Consider the following 21589-nt stretch of genomic DNA (forward strand, 5'->3'; position numbering starts at 1 on the left):
TTGGTCAGCCTTAATTAATTTTATGCACTACTTCTATTGTTATCATTGCTACATAAGAGATAATGATGTTTTTTGGTAATGATATTACATTTTAGGGCGAGGGTTGGCAATGTTAGTGAGTTATCGAGGAATAAAGTATGTTAGCATTTGTTGGCCCTTGATTTTGTCAGTTTAGTTTAATTTGTTGGATTCATAATCTAGAGTTGGAGTTGGTCAGTATCTAAACCTAGCCTGTGGGACTCTCTTTTGGGAAATATAATTTATATAATGTTAATCTTGTTGAGCAGATCAATCGGGGAAGGATGAGAATTAGAATGAAGATTTCTAGCATGTATCAAAGATCCCACGAGCTTCGACAATGTTGCAAGGCCTCTAAGAGAGATCCTGCGGTTGGTTCGTACTATTACAGTGACTCCAAAGAGTAGTGACATAAAAGATATAGGATTAAGGAGTGGTTTTCAGATTCAGAGGCTGTTTTGTAATGCCCGATTGAAACTTGGAAGGAATCGAACCCGTGAGGTTCTGCAACTCCTGCTTTCGCCCTGTTATCGATGAAATTTTCTGGGTGGGGGCGGAGTTGGATGGCAACAAAGGCTTGTGTGCTAGGGATCGTAACTGAGATGTCAATGTGATTGCTCTTTTATTTATTTATTTATGTTTAAGATCCCTCCTTGTGGTCTGTTGGGTTTGAAAATAGATCGTCTTCTAAGAAGATCCAGTCGGCAAAGATTAGCAGCTCATTCTTGAAGGATTTGAGCCTTTGATCACAAAAAGAAATGAAACCAAGCTCTTGAAATTTCGGTTGCCACTGGAGATTAGAGTTTTTGTATAGAGGGTCGACCATGGATTGATGAGCAGGGTTATATTAGTCTAAATAGGATATGGGAATCAAATTGTCTACGAAATAAATGGTCACTACTCACTACTGCAAATCTCCGGCCTCCGGGGCAGGCCACTGCTTAAATCGACCTTTTTTTATTCAAACTTCTCTCCAGCTTTCCGTCCCCGCTTTCTTCTCCCTTCCACACCCCTCCCAGCTGCAACCCCTCCATGCTATTGAGGAAGAAAGAAAAGGTTAAACGAAAATGAGGGTGAGATGGTCTCTCATTTCTCTCATTTCAAGGTTGTGTCCAACTTGTTTTTTACCATCGTACCCTACTGACAGGTTACTGATCCGGATCGTCTCCAACAACTAAAGCTCGTTGGAGGGTCCAACGAATTTGTCAATGCTCGACATTTGGATTCTGATAAATTCAACGGCTAAAAGACTAATTCAGCCATCGCTTTCCCTGCAAAACCTGAGAAGACGACTCCTCTTACAAAAATATTGCAAGAGAGTCTTCTTATGCACATCTCTACGGGTTCTGATCGATTGAAGGAAATTTCTGGTGACATATTATCTAAATCAAAATCTTTGCGATATTCTGAACGATTAAGAGCAAAATCTGTTATTTCTGTACAATCATCCAAAGGTTTTCTTTCAATCTCTTACTTATTATTATTTGAACCCTTTAAAGTTTTAAGAATTTGTCCATTTGGATTTATTTTTATATTTTACCAGTGCTTTGCATAAAGTATCAAGTGCTTCAAAGCTGAATCGACAGATTCTTAGTTATGGAGAAGGAGAAGAGGAAGCAAAGAGACCAGCAAATGCGCCTTTGCTAGTTTTTGACACAACAAAGCTGCGATTCTCTCCAGAAGGACGGGTCGTAGTTGTTCAGCCATTAGATTTGTCAAAATCCATGTCTCAAACATCAAAAAATTGGTTAGACGCTTATTGAAGGGTCAGTCGTTGAAGATGAGCTGGATCCAAGAAAAAGAGGGTACTAAATCCCTTGTTGACAACTCTCTTACCTTTACTAGAAAGAAAAAAAAAAAATTTACCTTATATCATCCCTATTTTTTAAATTATGTAAAATACCATCCTAAAAAATAAAAAATGGCATATATACACCATTTTCTAAAAATATAATTACTCTTAAATCCATTCTATTAGCTCTCAAACATCAAGTGATGATGTGTTCCGTTTGTAATTTTCAAAATGATAAGGGTAAACTTGTTATTTTACCCTCATAACTAATAACATATCTCCTTTCCTTTTCTTGGCTGCTGGTCTCCGGTTAGGGCAAGAGAAAACCCCCGGTACCATCGCCATTCTTCTTCTCCATCTCGGCTGCTGGTCTCGGTGGAATAAAAATACTTTGCACCAACTAACGAAGGGATTACCACGTGTTTGTTCTCTTTATATATATCTTGCTTTGAGCAACGACAATCCTTGCTTCGAGCAACAACAGTCCCAAGACTCTGATTTCTAGGGTTGTGATAGGCGGTGGTGTTGGGTTGCTATGTGTAGTTGTGGGCTTTTAGTTTGTGAGAAGAAGGTATAAGAAACGGAGGAAGAGAAAGATGTTTGTCAAAATTCCTCGGAAGAATTTATTCTACTTTGGCAATCTCCAATGCCATTACTAAGTATCTGGTTAGTTATTTTCAATTTGCCTTTTTTATTTTCCCCTAAAGTTTTATTTCCATTTCCTTGACTTTTTCTTTTGTTTTCTGTTGGGTGGGGGATTGGCAGCTACTATCCTCTGAGACAATTGCAAACGGGTTGGTTTTGCATCTCGGTTCAGTTCTGATCCATTATTATTTTTCTGGCCTGAAAAGAATAATCATTTGTACAGGTGACCAAACGAATGTGTACCTTTAATTGAACACGCCCATCTTGCTCAGAATTTCGTCTTTTTCGCAACCATGGAAAGAAATAGGACCTCTTTACGTGTAAAATTGAAGATATAGCGCCCGATAATCCTTAAGGCCTTGAAAATATAAAACCTACAAAAAGAGAGTAAAACCCAAGGTAGCTCCATTTTAAATATGTAAAATGCATGTTTTACTACTCTAGATTTCACACATAAATGTGCTCATCAATTGTAAAGGTTAAACTTACACCCTTAGGCAGATATAGAATCAACTTTTATTAATACCAATACAATGCGGCTAATTCTAAAAAATGTCCCTAGGGCAGTTCCTTAGTATATAATAGCCAAGCATAGAACATAATAACCAGTGCTTGATCGTGAACACTCATTTGCAGCCAACTGGTCACTTTTGTAGAGAAAAACAATCAGATCCTATGTGTTATTCTTGTGAAGAGCTCTCATCTTCATTCATTGCCTCTTTCAACTTAGGTTCTATATTTGTTTCCTGACAGATTTTAGGAATAGAAATAGAGGACAAGGAAGAAATAAATGCACGATATGATGGCAAGAGAGCATTATATGACACCACGTTAGAAATCGAATGCTGAGTACAAGTACTAATACTCTTCTATAAGCAATAGAAACATCTAGAGACTGATCAAAAGTAGGGGGAAATGTTATTCCCGGAAGAGAAGACTCCGGACCAGGAAGCAATGGAGTAGCAGTGGTAGCATGAGTAATAGGTTCAATTCCCCTTTTTTTTCCCTAGAAAATACATGTATCATTAAACCATCCTGTGTTTTCTATTGAATTGTGGGTCCCCCTGAATGTGAGCCTCCTACTCCTGAATTGATGGTTCCCCCTAAACAGTAACCTCCGGACCCTAACAACCATTGCCCTTTAGCTGTTAGGATTCTGACTTCCTCCCTTTATCTGAGTTGGGTTAGTTTGGAATAGAATTTCCTTCCTGCTACACATGAAGTGTTGTAAGGATTATGGAATACTAACACTGTCTTTCTTGTGTTAATTCTCAAGTATGCAAGAAATGATCGTTTCTGTCACTGAGGGCATTGAGTGCAACAGATGAATATATTGCTTTTCATGTTCGTTACTTTGTCAACGAAACCAATTATAACTTAGAACATTGAGACTATATTTTCTCTCATTGATGTAGTGCATGAATTTCAAGTTTGTGTTAGGTATGGTGTGAACGCATTGTAAACCAAGAAAATAGAGACAAATCAGGTTCTCAAATGTGTTATAAACCCAAAATCTATTTTGAGAATGGATACCAAACACAAATGTAAGATGCATACATACATGCAATTAACAGTCTCAACATTCCCACCTTCTTCAATGATGCAGTATGCAAGCTCTGATATATAGTTTGCTCATAAAACTAAAATGGTATGGGAGATGAATCCAAGCCACTGTGTGGGTTTCCATGCTTATCTAAATAAAACCATTGATAGCCTCCAAAGAGAACTATAAACTACCAAACTACACTTCTCATCCACATTTTGATTTGATTCATAAGGTGAGAATATTGGTGATACACAAATGTCTACCAAGGTAAAAAAAAAAAAAAAAAAAAAAACCCTTCAATTCAGCAGAGGAAGAAAAGAAGAAAAGAAGAAACTAGGTCTCATGGAACCCTAACTGGAAGATGATGCCATCAAATCAATCAGTATCTGTTGCAGGCACGATAGATCCACAGCTGTGAGATCATTGCTAACCTGTATGTACACTGGCGAAGAATGAGAGGAAGTTGTGTTTATAACTCACATGAAACCCTAATCTTAGGATTCAATCAAAGTTGAAAGAAATGAAGGAAAATATTAAAAGATTGCTCGATTTGATTTGATAGTACCTCAAAATGAATAGTTTGAAGTGAGCTCTCCTCCACTGTAGTAGAAACGTATGGTCTACCAGAACTCTCAGCACCATCGACAATGGAATAAGCTCTCCATTCCTCAAGCCACTGCTAATAACAACCTCCACTCGACCCAAACAAGGCCGGACAATAACATAGTTCTATAGTGGACAATTACCGGTCACGGTGACGTCGCGACCGCCTGAAGAATTGGGTACATTTCTGAGCCCATCTCTCTTGCCTCTTAAGTTGTTGGATTCTCTTCCTTAAGTCTGTTGTATAATTGGCAGCTTCGTTCATGTGATCGGAGATAGCTCGCTTTCCCTATAAGATTGGATCACCAGTAATAAGGAAGGAAAGAAAATGAAGAAGAAGCTTTGCATATAGTAAGTATATATCTGATCACGTTGAGATATTGCAGGGGGAGAAGTGATCGGAGGGAGGATAAAAATCCTCTGTTTTTCGAAATCGTGTTTTGCTTTGTTTTGCTACCTGCAGAAGAAGACACGTGTCCTCCTTTAACCAATGGTCAAGATTAGATTTGTTTTGAAGGGTAACAAAACCGGTTCACAAGAAAGGATGACTCGAGTCATCCATTTGAACCGGTTCTGACCAAATCGTCAGACAGGTTTGAATTTCAATCCCTAAAGCAGAGTTCGAAATTTGCCATTCTCTATTCTCTCTCTCTCTCTCTCTCTCACCCCTCTCATCTCTTGCAGGAAGCATTCTCGCACGATTCTCTCTCTCACCCTTCTCACTGCATCTCTCTCACACCACTCTCTTTGCAAACGAGTCTCTCTCTCACCCTTCTCATTGTAGCTCTCTCACAGCCCTCTTCTCTGCCAACGAAGGAGAAAGCCTAGCGGGTTTATCTGCTCATGAAGGTCGCGGTTTGCTCCGCTCGCGAAGGTCTCTTTCTGCTCACGAAGGTCTCTCTGCTCACGAGGTATGTTTTCAAGATGAAAGCTTGCTGTTATCATGTTTTCCTTGATCTCAGTTCCTAAGTTTTTCTTTGACCTGCGGATGCTAGTCGCAAACAGTCTCTCTCACAATCACCTGCTCATGAAGACGGTCGCTAGGGCTCTCGATTTTTCCTGATATAAGTACTCCTCGCTCACCGTAGCTCTCTGTTCGGTTGCGAACCTGGTTAGGGTTTTAATCTAAAGCATTCTTAGTTATTTTTTAATATAAGACATCCTCTGTTCTATTTTGAATCAAAGCATTTGCAAGTTGCCATTCTCTGTATTTAATTAGTTCAATGTATTTACACAAGTTTAAATACTAATTAAAAGAAGCTTTTGTTTTGGAGAACAAATTTACGTGCACAATTGTGACCATGTACAATTCTGTCTTACTGATCTTACTGTACCTTTAACATTGTCTAGGTAGGTTCCTAATATCCCAAAGTCTATAAATTAGAATCTGATCAGAGTGAAATCATTAATTAAAAAAAAAAAAATTGGGTATAACCAAGTTGGGAATTCTGAACATGCTTCTCGGGGGATTTCCTGTGATCACACTCTCAATGTTGTGTATCTTAGTCTATTATAATTTTGAACATGCTTCTCGAGGGATTTCCTGTGATGTATTTGTACTTCTCTTATGGATATTGCATTTTATAGAGAAATGGATGCACAACAACGGATGTGTAACTGTGGTGAGGTGATGGTCATCCGGATTTCTCAAACATTGAAGAATCCTAGACGACGATTTTACAGATGTCCGGTAGGTGAAAAACATCTGAGATGTTTTATTTGGTTGGACCTAGTATCAAGGAATTATACTGAGACTGTAGATACAGGAGCATGTCATTCAATAGACACAAGAGGAAAGTGTTAACAGGAACACACGGGTCATCTCGGCTATTCGTCAACCATCCTATAGTCCACAAGTATGGAAACGAATATTATTGGACCAATCGTTGCTCAACCATTATTATGGTTTAACCATCTTCCTATGTATTTGGGTGTTAATTCTTTCATGCTATGTCTTTTATGTAACGGCCTTATAAATAGTACTAAAGATTATTTCCTAATAGTGTTTCGAAGACTCTGAAATTGTATTTGGGATGGTATTTTGTATTATATAAGGAAAGCAAGCTTGTGAAGAGCATTCTCTCTCTCTCTCTCTCTCTCTCTCTCTCTCTCTCTCTCTCTCTCTCTCTCTTTGTGGGTTTAATTCTTCTTGCCCTTTTTTTCTTCTTTTCTATAATGTATCAGGTTTCAAACATTCAATTCATCATTTGTAGAAATGAAGTCTCAAAATCCTGTGTCTGTGGTAGTTGATAGCAGAAGCATCAATGTTACCTAGTTGGTTTATTCAATGATAAATGAGGAAAACAAAAATGCAATAAATTCCTGAAACATTATTGTTTTTTTTTTTTTGGGGTAAGACTGAAGCATTATGAGTAAAGAGCATTATATACTTAAGAGCATTAAAATTTGAGAGATCCACTACTCCTAGGTCTATAACACAAATCTCAGTATGAACAGGGGACATAAAAAATGCAGAAAACAACATAACAAACTAAAAGTACTCACCATAAGTGACATGTAATTGGGCTATGTGTTATCCAACAATTGCGTAGTCATTGGTGTAGGAGTTGGTTGTTGTTTTTGTAATCGTTGACTGTTACTTGGCCTTCCATTTTTCTTTCTTTTTTCTTATTTTTCGACCCAACTCTTTACCCGTCTACCACCCTTACTTTTTTTATTTATGGTTCAAATGTATTCAATCATATAAGTCAATTGGGAAATCAAGCAATATTGGTATATCAAGGAAATCAATTGAGTTAATTCTAATATTATCAAGCTTCAACCTTAATTTATTAGCAACATCTTTCAACAATTTGTAACCCTCAACTGTGTTTGAAGCTTTTGCTGTTATTTGAACAAATTCATGCCAAATACATTTATATTGTTGTGTACAGTCCAGGTTGACATCCTCTTCAACTTCTTTCCCTCTACTGTCATTGACCACCATAGTTCTTGCTCCCCGTGTCCATCTCTTCAAAATATAGGCATCAGGAATACACTTTATGTCTAGCACATCCAAAACTTTCAAACGATGGCAACAAAGAAGACCATCTGTTTCGAATTTCCTGCAAGCGCAACTTATAATTCCATCAAGCGGGTTACAACAAACTTGATATTCACCTTCTACATCAATAATCCCAACCCGAAAATCAATGAAGGGAAATCTGTCAGTCCGGCCTCTGGTGCAACAAACAATCATCCAATTATATTGCTCTTGAAATAACTCATAAATTGTAGGAGTGTAAAGTTCCACAGCTTGTTTCTGGACAATTGACATTGAATTTGCAAGTTGTGGTAACTTGTTTCTTGCTTCAAATTCAACTTTTAATTCATTACCAAGTTTTTGACTAAGAACTCTCTTGAAGTGCTTAAAAAATTGCACAACATCCAAAGTTGACTTCAAATTGTCCTTCAAATCATTGTTCAAACTCTCACTGAGCTGTGTACTTCGAATACCTAATGTGAATGTGTTTTTCATGTAGCGCTTCTCCCATTTATTTCTAAGTGTATACATGCGCCGCAACCATGCATTATCTATAACATTGTATTCGCTAAGCAATTTATACCATGTTCTGTCGAATTGTTCTTCCTCTTCGTATTGATATATGCATTTTTTTTATATTTTTAAACAAACCGGAGCCATCTTTCATCATATTACCCAAATACTTAATGCCATTCTACGTTAAGTTCCATGTACACAACCTATGCCAAGTCTGAGGTCACATTTCTGTTAATGCTATAGTCATAGCAGCATCTTGGTCCGTGAAGATAATTATAGGTTTATTTCTACCATGTGCCTCAGCAAATAACTCAAACAACCATTTGAAAGATTCCACTATCACATCATGTAAAAGTGTAGCCTCGAATACAGTGCATCCTCTATGATGATTAAATCCAACAAACACCCCAAGCGGCCTACATTCTTTGTTAGTGTGAAATGTAGTGTCGAAACTGATACATTTCCAAATTGTGCGTAATCAATGATCATCTTTGGATCAACCCAAAATATATTAATTATTTGTTCTTCACTATCTAGCTGAAATGAGTATGTGAAAGATGGATTGTTCTTAGTTTGAATAACAAAGTACTTTAACAAACTACCTGCTTCGCCATATGATAAGGCATGCATTCTTTTATTATAGAGATAGTTCCTAACATCTTGGGTCGTACAGTTCAAGTTCTCGATCCCACCAGCCTACCTACCCATCAACTCAACTGTGGATCTAGGTTTAATCCCTGAGTCATCAGCCAAATCAATCTCATACCTATGTATGTCTAACATATGCCTCTGTGAATGCATCATATGAACTATTGATATAATATGAAGATCATGATTATGTTCCCCCACAAATTCAAGACACATGTATTTTCCATCATCACCCAAATATTTGGCCATCCGTGCTTCGCCACTTGGTCTTGTCTCAGCTCGGGGATTAATAGTATTGCTATCTCGCTTATCTGGTTTCCGAGACCCAGCTTTTGAAGAAATAAACCGCCTTGATGTAATAGTCATTTTGTCTTTCTTGCTTTTATTCATAGTGTCTCCTAATACTAAACCCCATTGCTCGTCCGTAACTATTGTAAAAATCATATGCTTCCTATTTTGAATTGAATAATATACCAACTCGAGGTTCTCTCACATCATTCAAACAAGTATTCTCCATACTAGAAAAAACAAATAAAACAATGGCACCTCAAATACTACTACAAAGAAGAAGAATGGAAGATATTCAGTTAGAAAAGAAAGTAGCTGAAAAACTTAGCTTGTAAAAGTACAGGTTATCTATAAAGTCATGAAACAAAGGAAAGATTATTCGGCAAGAAAATAAAGTAGCAGATGTTGTTGGCTTGAACATGTAAATAAAATAACATAAATTTCAGTCATTTTAAACATATCAGTCAACCAAGAGTTTAGTCACCCAACAAGTACTCTGCCTAGCCACAGAATCATCTCAGTTGTGAAAGAAAATTAAACCATAATTCAGTCATGGGCCTTGGGCCACATAGCAATCACTCCGAATGAATAAACCTTGGTCCATTCAATGAATAAGGTCTAAGAATAAAAACTTAATACAAACTCATGAAGCAGTGCAGGAATTTACTTTGCAAATATGGGGATCTTTTAGGATCAATCAACTCTGAATCTAATCTAAAAAAAAAATGGCAACTGGGATACATACATTAAGAAAGTAAATCTAGCAAGATCAAGTAATTAATCAATTGATACAATATATAGTGCAGAAAAATAGTATTGGTGTGTAAAGGCCAAAATCTCCAGGCATTTTTTGTTTTCAAGTGCTAATGAATGGTTGCATACCTAATAGCATACTAGCATTCGTATGTCAAATAAAAGGTTTAGCTTCGAAACAAACCTTGTGAGCACTGAGACCTTTGTGAACATAGCAACCCACAAACTTCATGAGAGAGATGCAACCCGTGAACTTCGCGACAGAGATGCAACCCGCAACCCTCGACCTTCAGCTTAGAAACATACACCTTCGTGAACAGAGCAACCCACAAACTTCGTGACAGAGATGCAACCCGTGACCTTAAACTTAAAAACATATCTTTTGAGGAGAGAAACCTAACCTTCCAATCGCAGAGCAGTTCGAGACCTTCGTGAGCAGAGCAAACCGCTAGGGTCTTTCCCTCATCAGCAGGAAAGAGCAGTGTGAGAGAAGCAGTGAGAGGGGTGAGTGAGAGAGAGAGAGAGAGAGGGAGAGAATCGTGCGAGGGAAATGCTTTTAGGGATTGAAATTCAAACCTGTTTTATAGTTTGGTCAGAATCGGTTCAAATGGATGACTCGAGTCAACCTTTCTTGTGAACCGGTTTTGTTACCCTTTAAAACAAATCTAATCTTGACTGTTGGTTTAAAGGAGGACACGTGTCCTCTTCTACAGGTAGCAAAACAAAGCAAAACATAATTTTGAAAAACAGAGGATTTTTACCCTCAGAGGGATGCAAAAAGGGTGGTCATTTCTTGCCTTCTTTGATGGTCCAAATCTCTGTGCATAATTCTTTTCTTATTTTTCTCTTTACAGGTTTCATCAGAAGAGTTGGAAGCTGTGGATGGCTTGCACCTTCCTCCTTCGGTTATATCAAGGTTGAGAGGAGGATTAGTGCTGGAGTGATAAGAATAAGGAGGAATAGATGATGAAGCTTGGAAGAACAGGTCATGGGTGGCTTGCTGGAAAGGAAAGATTGGATTTGGAGGAATAAAATCCCTGCGTTTGGGTCTCTCACCCATATCTTAATTTTAGGAGTCTATGTGGGACACAATATCAGACATGGGGAAGGGAAGTAGGGGGAGTAGAAAGAAGAGAAAGAAGGGGGAATAGGTTAGGTTAGGTTAGGGTATAATATCTCTCAAGGATTGTGTTAATAGAAGAAGATCTGCTGCGATATTGTTTTAAACTTCAGACAAACTCAACTCAAAGGACTCTCTCTCCTCTCTTCCCCCATTCCGACCTCTCTTTTTGTTAGACCTCGCCCAACCCAATTCCTGAACCCTGTCAGAACCCCCCTTTTTGTTTTTTTCTGGCTTGGGGTTGGGAGTTGGGACCATGGGATGAGTTGCGTCCACAACATAAAGGTGCCAATCGGTTGGGCTAAACCGGTTTCGGCCTTACTGGGTCAACATAACCAAAATCAAACGATTAAATAAGATTGCGTTTGATAATTATTTAGTTTCAGAAACAATGTTTCGTGTCAAATATAGAATTTTCAGTTTTTATGTCAAAATGTCATTTTAAAACAAAAAAAATGGTGTCTGATGAACCTTTCAGGAACAATTATCTTAGTTGTTCACTTTTTTTTTTATTTAAAATGAAACTAGAATGATGGAACAAGTTGACGCCTAGTTGACACATAATGTTTTATTCCATTTTTTGGTTCCCATTGAATGAAAAAATGTCAGAAACTTTTTTCTAAATGATCACCAAACACAGCCTAAGTTTTTTGTTTCAATTTGTTTCAGTCCAGTTTAATCCATTTTTCTTATTCTGGTTTCAGATTTACATGTGTATATATAAGGAAATTAAAGAGAATCCTGGATTTTTGTGGGGTTTTTTTTTTAAATTTCTTATCGAGTTACTTTCGATCTGATCTCAGATTTTTACGACTTTCGATCCCCCCTCTTTTTAAATTTATTTCAATCGATGCATTTAATCGTCGTAATTTGATTTCTACTGACTCCATAAAACAATCCAAAATCAAATCGATACAAAATTTTATTTGATTCAATTGATCTGATCAATTCGATCTCAACTTTGACACCCTTATTAGTAACACATTTTCTTCTATGAACCATCATATGATCATAATTATATAAGAACATAATCTAATCTACATAATATTAAATTACTGGAGATTTCTTCTAGTTGAAGTATTCATCCCTCCCACAATTGTAATCATCAGCAGCCGACATGTGGGACACTTGTAAATGACTGTAGTTGGGATCAGAGAATGCATTGGGCCATTGGAGATTTAGAGAGTGGGGAGAAGTTAAATGGAAATTAATATCTAAGTGAAGCACTACCAACAGTATCAAGGAGATCTTCGGGGGATCTGGAAATACCAAATTCTATAATACAACTTCATTGTAGCGGGATCGTCATCCTGCCTATCGAGGTGTTGCACCAGTACTCCCTGGATTAAACTCTGACGGAATACAAGACATCGTACACCAACACTCATTGCACCTCTAGTTGGATGAGGAGATGTTGCCCTTGTATTATAAGCCCAACCAAAGGACAAAGTTACAGGTAGTAATAGACACTGCCCCATATTAATACCAAATGGTGGGCTTCCCTTGCCTGATATCTATCTAACCATTATTAGTACTTGATCTTCTCATTCTCATTGAAGATTATATGCATTCAACCAAATCTCTATTCATTATCTGCACATTTTACTGGATTGTTCCATTCCTAGATAAGGTTTAGTGATTTGGTACCGGTGTTTGTATTGATCTCAGTTGATACTGATACTGATACTAATATTTATCAATTCAATATTAATACCAATATTTGTTGATTGAATATTGATACCAATTCGATATCAAAAATTCGTTTTTCGATTAACAAAATCACTTTTTGATTGTATCGACTGACTCATCAAAACCGCGAGATTAAAATTCACATGATTTATGCCATGACACAAGTAGAAATGGGATTCTTAAACTTGTAAATCCTAAACCCACGTTTGATATCAGGTTTGTAGGTTTGCATGTATAATTGTATATAATTAAGGACAAGCTTCCCTCAGTATTTTCAGATTTTTTTTTTTTGTTGAAAAGTATTACAAGATATTTAAAACCATTAATTTTTAGAAGCTTTAATTTTTTTTTGGTGGGTACAAGAAATAAATTAATATAGTGGCATAAGATTTGTCCCAATCATGTTGATTACCATGTAGATTTGCCTAATTATAATTAGGGTTTGGTGTAGTTCTTATACGGTCTTACTACATAAGATATATATATATATATATATTTATATATCCCTACATGTATATTTTTTGGTAGAAATCTCCACATGTTATGAAAAAGTAATTTTATGAGGCTATAAGTGATAAACTAAGTGCATGTGGTATCCGATAAGCATATTGAATTATTAGTTAGCTAAAATCAATCACAAAAAATTGTCTCCTAAGGGTTTAATTAAGTCCTAAGGTCATAGTATATGTGAGATCGAAATATAATTAGATATGACAAACAAAATATAATTATTTATGAGAATTGAAATGTTTAAACATCAATGCTGAACTCTCGCCCTTCTTTCCCATTTATTAGTAATCAAAACATCATTCCTATGTCTCTTAATCATACCAATAGACAGATCCAAAATATTTCATAAGTTGTTGCACATCATAAAAGAAGTTAAATATATCCATGGCCATCCCCTCATGCTCCATTATTTAAGCCAGTCTACCGCATCTTGACAATCTATCCAGACTACCATGCACACTCACCCCCCTTTTTTTTCTCCTTCCAGCCATTGGTAAACTCCATGAGCTCGAATTCTTGCAAACACCTTACAAAACCATTATTTTTATTTTCTGATAAAAAAAAAAAAAAAAAAAGCATGCCAAATTTGTTTTAAATCTGGATCCCCTACCATGCAAGTAACCACCCCATGGTCTGTGTGAGATGGGATGGGTGGTTTACCTGCAGGGAAGAGGATCGACCTCATCAATTTCTACCTCCTCTATGTACAAAAAACAAAAAGATTTTGGGATGGATGGTTACTTGAATGCGTTTTAGACTTAAAATTTAGTTTGACAATGCATGCCAAACATAATATATTTTACACCTAAAACGTATATATTCTGAGAATGCATACCAAATAAAGCCTTGGGAGAATAAATGACCCTCCTTAAAAGTCAAGCTAGCTGGCACCTTCAAGGGGAAAGCATGTTGACTAAAGATATATATTAGATTGACTCTCCTTTTTTATTCGTTAGAAGAGCTGGCTAGTGCACCAATTATGATATGATGTGTAAGGTGCTACATAATTCCTTCCACCCTCTCTCGTTGAAGTCAAAAGAAAAATGATGAAAAGATTCACTTTGCAAATAAATAACTGAAATCCAATTAACCAAGTAGCAGACAAACAAATGTTAATTTTTATTTCAAGATCTCATTGACATTATCTTCTCCCCTAACCTTTAGAACCTTTAAATTTTGATCACTGATTTTTTTTATTTTTTTGTTCTTTTTGTAATTTAGCATGGCCATCCTTTATCTGCTTAGTGATTCTTGATGATTGAAGTGATCTTTTTTTTTTTTTTTTCTATATTTATTCCTTCAAATTTTTGAGTTTCCAAAAATAAAGGTTTATTTGCTCTTCATAAATTGCTGTAGGTCTTCTTGTGGGTATGGCTCATATGTACCAAAAATTCACACAAGAGGACTAAGTTATATATCATGTCAATGGGAATCTCACACTTCCGATGGCATTTTCTTAATCTTTAACTTCATATTTTAAGGTATCAAGTTCATACTTTGAAAGTTCATATCTAATAAGGTAACATTGAGATATATATGTGAAGAAAGCTTCACTGCATGCAACATATCAACTTAGATACTATAGAGAATGAATGCAAAATGCATTATAAAGAGAAGCACCCCACATCTGAGGACAGTCTCACAGAGTGAACAAAGAAACAAGATGGAATGCCCTCATAGTATTTGAAAGAAGACTGTGCAAAAATCAAAAGATAACAAAAATGATATATAATAGATTGTGCAAACATTACAACTACCCATAGCATTTTTCAAATTCCTGGATTTCAAAAATGATCATAGATTGTGCATAAAAAATTAAAGCACTTATACTCCTACATACAAGTAAAAAAGCTAGAGACCAAAGGGGTTATTTGTCCTTGTTACCAACCATAAGTCAAACAAAAGAGGGATTCATTTTATTCAATTCCTTGAGGAGTAAGGAATGATTTTTCCCTTCATCATAAAAAAGAAGCACAATATAAGCCATGAAAATCTTAAATAACAATGGTTTAATACTACTGGAAAGATTATATAGAGTTCTATTTCCTACACTGAAACAAGAAATAAAATGAAATCTACACTTAGATTCCCATCTTCTATTACCATTGATGACATATGTTCCTGATCATAATTCATCTTAATTTTAAGACAGAGTCTCATTTTCTAGTGTAATTCCCTGAAAGTAGCTAAGACTAACATGTCTTATAGCTTTCTCGACCTTTAGTTCTAAAACCCAATTCTGGATATCAACCTCTACTTCTAGCAACTTACTAATGTTTAAACCTTGAGTTTGGCAGAAATGAGTAGCTAATTAAAATGAGGTCTCAATGGAGGACATGAATTGCTTGATGAGAATAAGATAGCTTCTTTACCAAAAAAAATTAGACAACTTGCGTTCATATCAGCTCGTTAAATGGGTATTTCATGAAGAAATTATCTTGTTAAACTGGTAAGTCTGGAATCTGGACTATACTAAGCACTAATCCCACTTGCAAATATTCTCCTCCAAAAGACTTCCCACAATTCATTCCTAGTTTAGTTCTTAAATCACCTGGCAAAGAACATGTGGCATTTGTTAATTAAAAGTCCATGTAGACACATTGACTGATCACTGATATCAACAATAATTAATTGAGAGTATAGCAAGTAATCTACTAGTAGGCAACACTCAATGTCACATGGAGGTAAAGACTTCCACTCCCAAAATAAGATTGGCATGTTTATTACATTAAAATAGGGAATTGAAAAAGGCTGGTTTGAACTCAATTATGGATTAGTTTCTTGGTTTGCTCCATAATATACCATTAGGTACCTATATATATATATATATATATATATGGAATTCTATGTGATACCAAATCATATTCAGATGGAGACTTAACTGGTCTCAACTTTCTGACAATGTAATAGCTATCCTTATTGCTTTTGTCCAAATATTAAAATAAGACCCATCTCAGAAGCACGTTAGGTACAGAAGATATGGACAGATATGGGCCGGACATACACACAATAATGCAGATGGTATATAGACAAGTAGCTTCTATTGTAAACATGAGGAACTCAAATCTACATTAATAAAGAATGGAACAAGGACTTATCAATGTTCTTCAGATTGGAAAGCTGGAACAAATCTTAATTAGGAACTACTTTACAGTAATAATAAGAAGAATAAGAACGAAGCTTCCAAAAACGTGTTATCATGCTGGCAATTACGCACAATAAGCTGAATCTAATAATCTTCTTTACATATATACTATCATTTCATGTATCATTTTATTCCAAGAGAAAAATAGATCAATAAATGAACAATAAGTACAACAACAACAATAAGAATAACAATTCAGCCATATCCCAATTAAATGGGTCAGCTACATGGATCCTTGCCTTCCAATGAGTTCTATTCGAGGTCATACTTGATAAAGATCTAACATATGCATGTTTTTCTTTACCACTTCTCTTAGGGTCAGTTTTCCCTTGACTCTCTTAGCTCCTTCAATCAAAATCAAATCACTACTCCATACTGGAGCATCCAAAGGCCTTTGTTTTTTTTTGTTAATCAAGGTGTCCGGGCCAGCTTACGTGCACCTCGATTAATCCTCGAGGAAATTAGCACAACAACCCAACGCCATGATCTCCACTTAAATCACAAATGCATAGATGGAGAATCTATCCTGAGACCGTGCGCCTAATCCACACAATCCCCAGTTTACCCTAACCATCTGGGCAACCCATGGGTGGGTACAGAATAAATAAGAAAACATACACACACACACATTCACACAATGCGTGTGACAGGGTTCGATCCCACAACGCTCCACAAGCCGAAGCTACCACCACTAGACTATCCTAGTGTCTGTTGAATATGGCCATACCACTTCAAACAACTTTCCCATAATTTATCAAGAACCTGAGCTACTCCTAAATCAGTTTTAATATAATTATTCTTAACTTTATCGCTCCTAGTAAATAATGATCATATTAGAGCTGATTTTAGAGTAAATCTGCTCATGTTTAATGGGGGTCCCAAACCTAGATCGAAGAGAAGGGTTGGCACCTCAGGTTGGTAGCCAGTTCTGGAAAAAACCTAAGAAACTCTTTTAGCATGGATTCTAGAACTTTATATTATCATAGAAATGAACAATAAGGAAATCTACCCTATTAATATTATCCAACCATTCATCCAAAAAATAGTATACAACCATAACTAACTTATCAAGTAGTAGTTTTCTTTGACTTGCATGTGAGGACGATATATATAATTGTGTGGATGGATGATACAAGCTGTAATTAACTTGATCCTTGTCTTAACATTTGATGGCAACATCTTAAAGATGGGTTCGGTATGCATTCTCGGAATAAATTATGGATCTAAAACACATTTACACCAAGATAATAGAGAAGGGGGTTTCCAAATGTGTTATATATAAACCAAGAATCTATACCGAGAATGCATACCAAACCCAGCATTAAGATGAATGCATGCATGCAATTAACTGATCAACAAGCCACCTTCTTCAATGATGGGAGAATCCAAGTCACTGTGAGGGTTTCCATTCTTATCAAAAGATTCAATCAAGAGAGAAAACTATGTACATAATAAAACCATTGACAACCTCCAAAGAGAACCAAAAACATCCAAAAACTTCTGATATCCGCATTTTGATATGATTCATGAGGTGAGAATGGTGATACACAAATGCCCACCAAGGTAAAACACCCTTCAAATTCAACAAAGGAGGAAGAAAAGGAGAAACCGGCCAGGTCTCATGGAACCCTAACTCGAAGGGGATGAGATCAAATCAGTCAGTATCTGCTGCAGGCGTGATAGATCCACATCTGTGAGATCATCGCTAACCTGTATGTACACTGGCGATGAATGAGAAGAAGCTTTGTTTACGTAGAAAAAGGGAGAAAAGAAAATAACTCAACATGAAAACCTAAACTTGAGAATTCAATCAAATTTGAAAGAAAGGAAGAAAATTCATCAAAGATCCTTTTAATTTGATTTGATTTGATTTCATAGTACCTCGGAATGAATAGTGTGAAGTGACCTCTCATCCACTCTAGTCGAAACGCAGCTAATTATACAAAACCCATAGTCGACTATAACTCTGAGAACCCTCGACAATGGAAGCTCTCCATTCCTTAAGCCACTGCTAATAACAACCTCCACTCCACCCAAACAAGGCTGGACAATAACACAGTTCCTTGGCGGATAATTGCCGGTGACGACGACGACGACGTCGGGAGCGCCTGAATTGGGTCTCTTTCTGAGCTTATCTCTCTTGGCACTAAGTTCTTGGATTCTCTTCCTTAGGTCTCTTATATAATTGGCAGCTTCGTTCATGTGATCAGAGATAGCTCGCTTTCCCTGCAAGATTGCATCACCAGTTCCACACCCCTAAAACAGCTAAATAATAAGGAACTAACCCAGAGAGATCACAATTTCTAAGAAAAGAAAGGGAGAAGAAGAAGAAGTTTTGTATATAGATATCTGATCACCTTCAGATATTGTAGAGGGAGAAGTGATCGAAGGGATGCATAAAGGGTGGTCATTTCTTGCCTTCTTTGACGCTCCAAATCTCTATGCATAATCCTTTTCTTGATTTTCTCGTTACAGGTTTCATCAAAAGAGTTGGGAGTAGCGGAAGGAGGGGGATCAGTGAAGTCTAAAGAAGGAGACATGGGCAGGACTGTATGATTATGTGGTGGGTCGTTTTGTTGCAGGGAGGGATAAGTAGATGAAGGTTGGAAGAACAGGTCATGATGATGGCCTTGTTGGAAAGGAAAGATGGGATTTGGAGGAATAAAATCCCTGCGTTTGGGTCTCTCACCCATATCTTAATTTTAGGAGTCTATGTGGGAGACAATATCAGACATGGAGGGATGGAGGAGTTGAAAGAATGGGGAGACGTCAGGGTATATAATTATATCTCTCAAGGATTGTGTCAATTAGAGTGTCATTGACAGGAAGAAGATCTGCTGCGATTTGTTTTAGACTTCACAGAGACATTCTCACCTTGCCCCATTCCAACCTCTCTCTCTCTCTCTCTCTCTCTCTCTCTCTCTCTCTCTGTGCCTTTTAATAGCTTTTTGCCTGCTCGGCTTGTAAAGGAAGAAACTGTAAACCCAAAAAAAAAAATGTTGTCGTCTGTATCCACCATTCATTTTTCATTTTGTTGTGCGTTTGATCTGGGTCTGCTGCATCTGTTGGTAATATGGCAAATCCATGCATAGGATTGGAGCCGCATCCCACTCAATTTTATTTTTATTTTTTTTGGTAAATTCCAAGTGTCTCGTTTAACATCATTGAGGATGCACAGAAGGATTTAAAAAAAATAAATAAAAAATGAAGGATACCTATGAGTGAAAAGGACACTTGGCATTCTCTGATGATACATGAAGAAAAGGATACACATACATGCAGAAAATCCGAACCCAATTCTTGAACCTATTTGATTTTTTCCTTTTTTATATTGGGAACAGGGTTTGAACCTATTTGATTTTTTTTTTTTTTTTGTTGGAAATGGGAACAGGGTTTCAGTGAGTGTTGATATCAACTAACACTAATATTGAACTAGGCAGATATCGAATCAGTGATGTGCTGGTAAAGTGAGAAGGAGGTTTAGTGGAGGGGAGAGGGGTGACTGGGAAAGCTTGCAAGTATTTGCGGGGAATGGTAGAGGGTGTGGGATCGGGAAGCGTGGGAAAGAAGATAGGTGATCAACAATATAGAGTTTCAGGCGGGCCGGGCAGGGCAGGGCAGGGCAGGGCAGGGCAGGGGTGGTGGCGGACCCAATGGGAGATTACATGGAGGTTGTTGAGGAGTGATAAGGGAAATCTTGTAGGTGTTTGCAGGGATGGTAGAGGATGTGGGACAAGGACAAGTGGGAAAGGAGATGGCACAGGAGTTTAGGGTTCGAGTGTGACTAGGAGGGGCATGGAGCAAGGAGAGTGGGTGGGGGCATGGTGGAGCCAAGGGCATAGGGCCAGTGTGGGCAATAAGCTGGTGGGGGCCGGGTGTTTGGGAGTTGGGGTTGCAAGGGGGGCGGCTAGGGTGTTGCAAGGGTACGGGTGGGGTTGGAGAGGGTAGAGGGGCGTGGGGCAGAGAAGAGGTGGTGAGGGTCGGGGTGGGGTCATAGGGCCAAACCGAATCAACATCAACTAGACAACAAATTGATAAAAAGAAATTGAAATCAAATCGAAGTTTCCTCATTGATTTTATTTCAATTTCAACATTTTCACATCAAAATTGATTCAGTCTAGTAGGAAACTAAACTAAACTGACTGATTGACACCCCTACCTTCGCTTTTCTCAAGCTGATTGACCAGCCAAGAAACACATCATGTTCGATAAGCAGTCAAACCAATCCAACACAACACATTTTTCCTATATAGACCATTAGTCCATTAATATACAATCATAATTATATAACAATACCATCTACTCTACTCAATATTATATGGAGAATATATTATAGGATCATGATTGATTATATAATACCCTCTATCAAATATATAATATATTTTTTTTAACCAAAGGTGTCCGGGTTAGCTTACGCGCACCTTGACTAATCCTCGGGAAAACTAGCATAGCAACCCACCGCTTTGATCTCCACTTAAATCGCAGATGCACAGATGGAGAATCAAACCTGAGACTGTGCACTTAATCCACAGGGTTCGATTCCACGACCTCATCTCCTGGGTGCCGGCTCCACAAGCCGAAACAACCACCACTAGGCTATCCTAGTGTTGGACTAGGAGCTATTGTCCCTGTATTATAAGGCAAACCTGGTGGGCTTCCCTTTCTCGATATCTATCTAACCATTATTAGTTCTTCATCTTCTTATTGAAGATTAAATGCATTGAACCAAATCTCTATTCATTATCTTCACATCTTCACCGGTCATCCTTGTATTATAGCAATCAAGTATTGTCCTAGTCTCAGACAAGTTTAATTTTAGTGATAGTGATATCGGTGTTCGTATTTGTCTCAGTTGACATAGATATCAACATATAGTACATAGAGATTGAATCGATTCAATTTGATATCAAAAAATCATTTTGCCTGTATATATAGCAACGTTCCCATATCAATTATATCATGTTTGTATGTATATAAGAACAAGCTTCTCTCAGTACTATCAGATGATTGGAATTTGAAACCATTAATTTTTAGAAGTTTAATATCTTTTTGTGGGTATAAAAAATAAATTAATATAGTGGCATGAGATTTTCCCAATCTTGTTGGTTACCATGTAGATTTGATTAATTATAATTAGGGTTTGGTATAGTCCTTGTACGGTCTTACTATATAAGATATATATAATATGATATACATGAGAAAATTAATTGAAACTCTACATGTTAAATGGGTTATTTTATGAGGCTATAAGTGATAAACTAATTGCATGAGGTACCTGATAAGCTTATTGAATTATTAATTAGCTAAAACTAATCACAAAAAATATGTCTCCT

The 21589-nt window shown here is 37.0% G+C and overlaps 1 protein-coding gene across 2 annotated transcripts; it reads right to left on the reverse strand.

Moving 5' to 3' along the window:
* Positions 1-17624: 17624 nt before the first annotated feature.
* On the reverse strand, positions 17625-18990 carry LOC122065916 (transcription factor bHLH36-like). Of its 2 annotated transcripts, none has more exons than XM_042629738.1 (3): positions 18614-18990; positions 18138-18482; positions 17625-17966 (listed from the first exon to the last, which is right to left on the reverse strand). In XM_042629738.1, exons 1-3 carry the CDS (start codon positions 18947-18949, stop codon positions 17886-17888), a joined length of 762 nt encoding a protein of 253 aa, XP_042485672.1. In that variant the 5' UTR covers positions 18950-18990; the 3' UTR covers positions 17625-17885. The 2 variants fall into 2 exon arrangements, with proteins under 2 accessions (XP_042485672.1, XP_042485671.1); XM_042629737.1 differs by having other exon boundaries at positions 18138-18512.
* Positions 18991-21589: the final 2599 nt, after the last annotated feature.

Source organism: Macadamia integrifolia, unplaced genomic scaffold, assembly GCF_013358625.1.
Source record: "Macadamia integrifolia cultivar HAES 741 unplaced genomic scaffold, SCU_Mint_v3 scaffold2154, whole genome shotgun sequence".
NCBI lineage: Eukaryota > Viridiplantae > Streptophyta > Magnoliopsida > Proteales > Proteaceae > Macadamia > Macadamia integrifolia.